Consider the following 7,832-nt stretch of genomic DNA (forward strand, 5'->3'; position numbering starts at 1 on the left):
CCTTTCCCGAAGAGAGGAGCGTGAGGTGAAAGGGCGTGGGAGGTTCTCGGGGTCTGGGGGAGGCGTACGTGAGGGGCGGGCTCCTGAGGAGGGGAAGTGTTGCAAGAGCGCCGCACAATAGTAGTTTTCTAGCGTTAGGTGCCAGGACTTTACAAAGCAACCCTTATTCATCATTCTAGTTAACCACCCCTGCGCTCCTCCGGGGTGCGTGCTGCTATCAGACCCATTTTTACAAGTGGAAAAACAGAGACACCAAAAGTAACTTCTGTGAGGCCACGGAGGACGTGGCCAGGCGTCGAACATAGAGCTAGCTGTTTGGGGCAGAGGACTGTCGTTTTAGTATCTGTGCCTTTCAAAGATAAACTAAGAAAAGACGGCATGAGGTGTCAGGAGGTGAGGAGGGCAGCCCTGAACGGGAGAGGATAGTTGCAACAGACGGCGCGAGAAGAGCTGGGTTGCAACTTGGCGGTCCTCCCCTTCCAACCCGCCTCCTTCCCCTTAGTTCTTGCAGCTTCCCAGCTTTTTTTGCTGTAGCGTGTTCTTTGCTGTTATTAACCAGAGTCGCTCGCAGGAGCCAGCTCTCAGACGTGGGCCCTCGGGTGGCTTAAGACGGGAAGGACAGTGGCCCGTTCAGGGCAGTGGCTTCAGACCCTGTTCGCAGGCCCGCAGCGAGGGCCAGAGGTCAGTGGAGGCCTTGTGTAGAGAGGACCCTGCTCGCCTTTATTCCTTTTCCATCTGTTTATGTGGGGCAGAGCTTTGGTTCAGGCCTTCAGAGTAGGGAGTGGTGTTTCTTGTTCCCTTGCACACTTAGGCTAAAACAAAACCAGAAAAACTAGAAACTCAACTGTTCTTTTCCCAGGCGATCCTAGTACTCTGCATACCTGCAGAGAAAACTTGCAGGTGGCATTATTAGTTGTTTTGCAGAGCTTTTTCGAGTGAAGAACCTTAATTTTGTTTAGTTTACACAGTAGAATAAATAGATCCCCAGGTGTGATCTGGACAGATTCTTCTGCAGGTCACCATGGAGCAGGGGACTTGTAGGGCCCTCTGCGTGTGTCTCTGGACATTTTTCCCTCTTGCAGTTTAAATATGGCTCACGTGGGAGTCAAGTTTTAAAGTCAGGTTGTGAGACAGACATTTCATATGGTCAGAGTTGTCCATAAGAATTCTTTAGGAAAGTGCACAGTTTTGAGATTGACATTTTATGTCTGAGAATATCGAGCTCCATTTCTTTTTCCTTTAGCTTTGAGACAATACTGTTTCTGTGATTGTGAGACAAACTAATTAGTTTATCTTTAAGGGCTTTATTATACAAATAATCATAGTATCTGAACGGTATAGAGTCGTTCTGCACTGTGAGATGCTGGCAGCGAGAGACTTAAAAGAAGGGAGACAAACGAAGCGAGTGGCGTGTTTGTGATATTAGGCTGTTTCTGGACCATGTGCTCGCTGAGTGGAAAGTGCCAGGCCAATTGCCTTTTATTTTGGAAGACGGGCTCTTTTTGTAGAACTTGCTATGTAGCCCAGGCTGGCCCAAACTTTTTTAATAAAAAGAGGAAAGGTTTGTTTTGGCTCACGGTCAAACTTGTGATTCTTAACATTATTCTCTTTAGGCTTATGATGTTTTTATGCTTTTGTTTTTGTGGTGTTGAGAGATTGAAACCAGGGACTCCTAGGCAAGCTCTCTATGGCTGAGCTACACCCCTAGCCCAGTTGCTAATATTAAGCAGCAGCGTTCTCTCTCCTTTTTTTTCCCCGACTTTGGTGTTTTGACACAGGGTCTCACTATGTAGTTGAGACTGAACTGGAACTCACTATGTAGCCCAGGTTGGTTTTAAACCCACAGCGATCCTCCCGCCTCAGCCTCCGAGTGCTGGGATTACAGGCATGTGCCACCATGCCCGGCTTGGTACCCTTTTAAAAAAATTTATGGTCATATTTGAAATCATACCAAAAAGGAAGTTCATTGTTTCAGCTAGGGAATAAGGAAGTGGCCCCAATTTAAGATTGAATGGGCATAGAAAATGGTTTTGATGTATTTTACAGGGGGAAAAATCTAAATCATGTCAGGAATCTAAAGAACTTAGTTCCAGTATTTTCTTTATTATGATAAGGTAGTGAAATTTACTCCATGCCTCAGTGTCAACTTTTTTATTTTAAACTTTTGTTTTTTGGCATCAGGGATCAAACGCAGGATTTTGCGCTTGCATAGCAGGTGCAGGTCGGGCAGCACTGAGCTAAATCCCCAGCCCAAGTGTAAACTTACGTTCTTTCCTCTTTGTTCATTTGCAAGTCTTTATTAGGAGTAAAAGAAGAGAAGAAATGAATTCTATCATTAAGAAATTTCTGTCTGTCTATCTAATAATCAATCTATTTAAGATACCTAGAATAAATAGACATAGCCCAAATTGGCCTGAACTCACACCATCCTCCTGCCTCAGCCTCCTGAGTGCTGGGATTATAGGTGTGTGCCACTTTCCAGTTTTACTTTTTTGTTTTTTGAGACAGGCCCTCACTGTGTAGTTGAGACTGACCTGGAGCTCACCATGTAGCCCAGTCTGGTCTGGAACTCATAGTGATCCTCCTGCCTCAGCCTTCACAGTGCTGGAATTACAGGCGTGAACCACCATGCCCGGATTCCAGGTTTTTTTTTTTTTTGAGGTCTTGTTCTAGTTCAGGCCAGCCTTGAAACTCACAGTGTAACCCAGGTTGACCTTAAACTTGCACTGGTCCTCCTGTTTCAGCCTCCTCAGTGGCATCTTCTGATCTTGAAAATAGAAAGCAAAGACTTTCCTTTGGTAACTACTCGCATTGGTTTTAATGCTTATTGGAATTTCCCCTGAATATAAGGATTCTAATTTTTATTGTTTTTATTTTTTGTTACCAGGGATCAAACTCTGGACGTTGCGCTTTTGAGGCAGGTGGGGAACCACCGAGCTAAATTCCTGGCCCTCTCCTGAATATAAATACTAGAGCCCATTATTATAGTGAAGATCTGTGTGGTTGGCTTGCCTTATAAATAAATGCCCTTGGGATAAGCTTTTTTTGTTCTTTTTATAACTCTAAGGATTTTATATTGATTGTGCTATATTAACAGCATTAATCTGAGGCCAAATGGTGTTGAATTTTATCTTCCAGAGTAGTTCCCCTCTGCAGTTTCCAGAGGCATTCTGTTTCTAGTTGAATTATTTATACCTGCCTTCCTCTCTGTTCTTATTGGAGAGTTGCTGCTTGGTTTCTTTACCATATTATATACTTAAAAGTAGAGGTTAATAATTTAAGTTCTAAACTGGGTGTGGTGGTGCATGCCTGTAATCCCAGCATGCGGGAGGCTGAGGCAGGCGGATCCCTGTGAGTTCGAGATCAGCCTGGGCTACATAGTGAGTTCCAGGTCAGGCTCAACTACAGAGTGAGACCCTGTCTAAAAGAACAAAAAACAAAAACAAACAAATAACTTAAATTCTTGCTTTCGTTTTGGCTAAGAATGGAAATTAATGTATAATAGGTAATATGAAATAGGAAGATAAGGCCCAGAGGAGAAGGGGAAATGTGAGGGGTAGGATAAGGGAATATATATGAGTAAAAGAAAAAATGGAAACAAAGTCTTTGTAAATAGGGAGGGATGGAGGGACGGGAGGGAGGGCAGGGCAATGGGGAAAAAAATAGAAGCAAGATATATCACGTAAAGGTACAATTCCCAATGATGAATGTTATCATATTTTATACCCAAAATGTACCAGTCAACAGTGCATTAAAAAAGAAAAAGAATTGAAATTAGCAAATGGAATTAGTCCGTACCACTTAAAACATTTCACCTCGTAATGTACCTGCCAAAACTCTGAAGAGAACGGGGGCGGGGATGCATGCATCTCAGTGGCGCTGTGCCTGCCTTGCAAGTGCAAGGTCCTGAGTTTGATTCCTGCGATTGGGGGAAAAGTTTTAAAGAAGCCCTGTAGTCAGTTAATTGCCACTAGGTGTATTGGAGTTTTGGGTTGTACAGAAAAAGAAATTCCCTTTTGGGGAGTCCTGTGCCCTTATTCGTCGTGGGTGTAGAGACTTGAGTGAGAGTTTAGGTTCATATTATTTCAGGCTTTCAGAGAGCCCAGGTACATTTCAGGCAGCAGAAGTGATTCATTCTTCTGGAAATAGTTCCCTGAATTGGTCTGTATGTAAAGTGATATGAAAGTCATGGATAAGAGCATACCTGTGGTTAGAGGGGACTATTTTCATCTTTAGATAGTAGAGGGCTGAAAATGGGTTCTGGGTAGTGCTTTCATCTCTGTGTTCAAGCGTGCTTGGGCAAAAATTTCTCCAGCACTTTTAGCTTTTTCGTGTGTGTCTTGACACAGGCAAGCTTTCCTGTCATGTAGAATGCGGAGTAAATGTAACGTCGGTAATATTTTAGCTTAGATTAATAAAGGAAGCAAGTGTTGCTGGATTGCTGTGTCTGCCTGTCCTGGCAATCTGTTGCGTCTGCCCTGAGCAGCTTGACTTGATTCTTGCACCCTCTTGAGATTTGTGAGGAGGTCCCTGGAAGGAAACTCAGGTAAGAAGTTGTAGGTTCAGGGGCCCAAGTATAATAAGCACGTGATTGATCTGGGAGAGTGCTTCTAAAGGAGGGAGAATGGGCAGTGCCGGAGGGGCAGCTGTGTGTGGTTGGCAGCGTCCACCAGGGAGACATCCAGTGTGCAGCTTGGGGAGGGCCAGGTGTGCGGAGAGAGTTGCGGAAGTTTACTGAAGAGGACGCCACACTTGGAGGGTTCCAGGCAGAGTTGACAGCTGCAGAAAGGACCCGGGTTAGTTTACCTGTTGTTTTCCTAGAACTTGCAGGCGGGGTGGCTAGTGGTGTTGCCCTCAGCAGGCGGGTGGGGGGTGCGCTCTCAGGTTGGGATGGGGGCTGTTGGAATCTACAAAGTCTTGGCAGGAACAAATCTGGTGGCCAGAGAACACGGGGCAGGGTCAAAGCCACGATGCAGGTCATGTCAGTGAGGTGGAAGGAGGTGATGTGGGGTCTGATGGGGTCTGGAGTACATTGATCCCAGCCGGTGTACCTGGGTGTGACACACCTGTGTGAGGTATGAGGTGCCTGTGAGGGCACATTGTGCACCTGCAGAATCAGGGTGTTGAGACCACGTTCTGTGCCAGGATTTCCTCCTGGACTCAGCTGTTCTTACCTCTGCAGCTCATGTCTACCTGCCTATTCTATCAGTCTGATAAAATATTGTTTTCAAAATAAATATTCTCTTTGTTTTGTTGATATTGTATATCATTGTGTACTTATGTGATTTCAAATATGTTTTTATATCTAGATCAGATCAAACATTGTCTGGTGATCAGATCGTCCTCATACCTTCACATAGTTACCCTAAAGCGACTTCCCAGGAGGTTTCTTCAGGATGCCTGCAGCACTTGTGGAGAATAGTCAGGTTATCTGTGAAGTCTGGGCCAGCAATCTAGAAGAAGAGATGAGGAAGATCCGCGAAATTGTGCTCAGTTACAGTTACATTGCCATGGTAAGGAGCTGTGTTCTCTTGACTCCCCTTCCTGTATGACTTAGGTAATGTTTCATGTGAGATTCTGAGAAGAACTAGTTATATTCTATTAAAGACATAATAAGTTAAAGTTGATGAAAGTTTGTGTTGTTACTATGAAACATCAAGATAGCTAGTGTCAGGCTGGGGATTTAGCTCAGTGGTTCCCGCACCTGCCTTGCAAGTGGAAAGACTAGAGTTCAATCCCTGGTACCAAAAACAAACAAACAAAAAAAGATAGCTAGTGTCTCTGACAAAGGGTGTTAACTTCTAGTTTCTTAGTTTTTCTTTTCTTTTTGTGGGTTTTTGAGACAGGATCTCACTGTGTAGTTCAGGCTGACCTTGAACTTAACTATGTAGTTTAGGCTGGCCTTAACTCATGGTAATCCTCCTGCCTCAGCCACCTTCGTACTGGGATCACTGGTGTATGCCACCACGCCTGGCTCTTAGATTGTTTTATAGTGTTACCTGTTTGTTATTGTTCTTTTTTTGTGTGTGTGATGGTGGGTATCCAATCTATGGGCTCACAGCTGCTAGGCCAGTATTCTGCCTCTACACTCCCAGCTGTTTGAAAGTGTTAAAAGCAGAAATTGTGTCGGTGATAGGGTACATATACACCACAGATACGGTGAATTTGACTGTCTAGTGTATTTAGAAATTTTAAAAAAGTTTGCCAGCATGTAAATATCACGGGCCGAGTGTGATGGCTCATGCCTATATTCCTAGCACATGAGAGGCTGAGGCAGGGGGATTGCCCTAATTTTGATGGCACCCTGGGCTGCATCATGAGTTCAAGGCCAGCCTGAGCTATAAAGCGAGACCCTGTCTCACATGACGTCCTGAGACCTCCCTTAGACCCAGGTTGTAGCACCTGGAAAGCATGGGAGAATCCGGCAGTGTACGGTGTGCATTTCCTGCCTGACATCGAGTAGAGAGCGAGGCGGGTGTTTTGGTCGTGGCCTCTTGTACAGATGAGGTGTTCTTTTTTTTGTCTTCCCTTTTTATCAGTGTCTGTTGACAATCTATAATAAGCATGTTCCTTGTGGGGAATTTGGTACCTACACACGCTGCATCTTGACCCTTTTTACTTCTGCTTTGCCGCTCTTTCCTGCCTCCCCCATCCCTGAGAGGGGTGTGCTATTCATTTTACCCAGTGCCTTTGACTGGTTACCATGTTCGTAGTCAGCTCTCCTTATTCCTTTACGTGGGTGGCTTGTCGTTTGTGACTTGTGCTTTAGAGATTCAGCGTAAGTCCTTAGCTTAGTTGTCAGGCCTGTGTGATCCTGTCCAGTTTTATCACCCAAGCTGAACATGACTGTTAACTTAGAATGTTCCTGGCTGCATACCTATCTTTAGCTTTCCAGCTGCTCTGCCTCACCCTGCCCAGGATCTTTAAGTTGTGCAAACACCATGATTCTGGTGCTTTTTCAGTAGATAGCAGTAAAATCATTATTTTGAGATAGATTTTTGTGTTCCAGCATGTCATTTTTATAGATTGAGGTAATAGTTTATTTATGAATAATCATTCAGTATCCCATTTTGTGAAGCCTTGTAAAGTTAGTGGTGAACCTACAGCACGTGCACGCCACCGTGGGCTGTTTGTATTGTTGCAAGCTCTAAAAGGTTTGTCATCAGCGCCTTATAATGAGAGGCTTTTTTCTTTTCCAGGACACAGAATTCCCAGGTGTTGTGGTCCGACCGATTGGTGAATTTCGTAGTTCCATAGATTACCAGTATCAGCTTCTGCGGTGCAATGTTGACCTTTTAAAAATCATCCAGCTGGGCCTAACCTTCACAAATGAGAAGGGAGAATATCCTTCTGGAATCAACACTTGGCAGTTCAACTTCAAATTCAACCTTACGTAAGTACCTGAAGTACTCTTCAGTGTTGTCCTTAGATCCTGTACATTCATGGAGACTGTAGTTTCTTCTGTATCCTTTCCTCCGGGTCCCTACTGGGAACCGAATCCAAGCCTTGTGCATTGATAGGCAAGTGCTTTACTGCTGAGCTATGTTCCCAGCCCAAGCGCACTCCCCCAACATTTGTGAAAGAGGATCTTGCTAAGTTGCCTAGGCTGGCCTTGAATTTGTGATACTTCTGCGTCCTGAATAGCTGGGATTTTAGGTGTGTGCCACCATGCCTGGTTTTTTTCTTTGAGCAAAACTGAAACTCTGGTGCACACTTTTAATTTCAGCGCTTACCAGGAAGCTGAGGCAGGAGGATCTCTACAAGTTTAAGGCTAGCCTGGGCTCCATAGTGAGTTCAAGAACAGTCTGAACTACATAGCAATACTCTGTCTC

At 44.6% G+C, this 7,832-nt stretch overlaps 1 protein-coding gene across 6 annotated transcripts in view; it reads left to right on the forward strand.

The window, feature by feature from the left end:
* The window catches only part of Cnot8 (CCR4-NOT transcription complex subunit 8), a 61,434-nt gene that overhangs the window by 754 nt on the left and 52,848 nt on the right, over window positions 1-7,832 (forward strand). For 5 of the 6 annotated variants that reach the window (XM_033761591.1, XM_033761592.1, XM_033761594.1 and 2 more), the window contains exons 2-3: window positions 5,310-5,513; window positions 7,200-7,393. In XM_033761591.1, coding sequence (XP_033617482.1) covers window positions 5,397-5,513; window positions 7,200-7,393 — 311 coding nt within the window. In that variant the 5' untranslated portion in view covers window positions 5,310-5,396. Of the gene's footprint in view, window positions 26-5,309; window positions 5,514-7,199; window positions 7,394-7,832 lie in introns of all 6 variants that reach the window. The other variant, XM_033761593.1, reaches the window with a different exon arrangement.

This window comes from Fukomys damarensis, unplaced genomic scaffold, assembly GCF_012274545.1.
Source record: "Fukomys damarensis isolate Sample0158 unplaced genomic scaffold, DMR_v1.0_HiC HiC_scaffold_9, whole genome shotgun sequence".
Taxonomy (NCBI): Eukaryota; Metazoa; Chordata; class Mammalia; order Rodentia; family Bathyergidae; genus Fukomys; species Fukomys damarensis.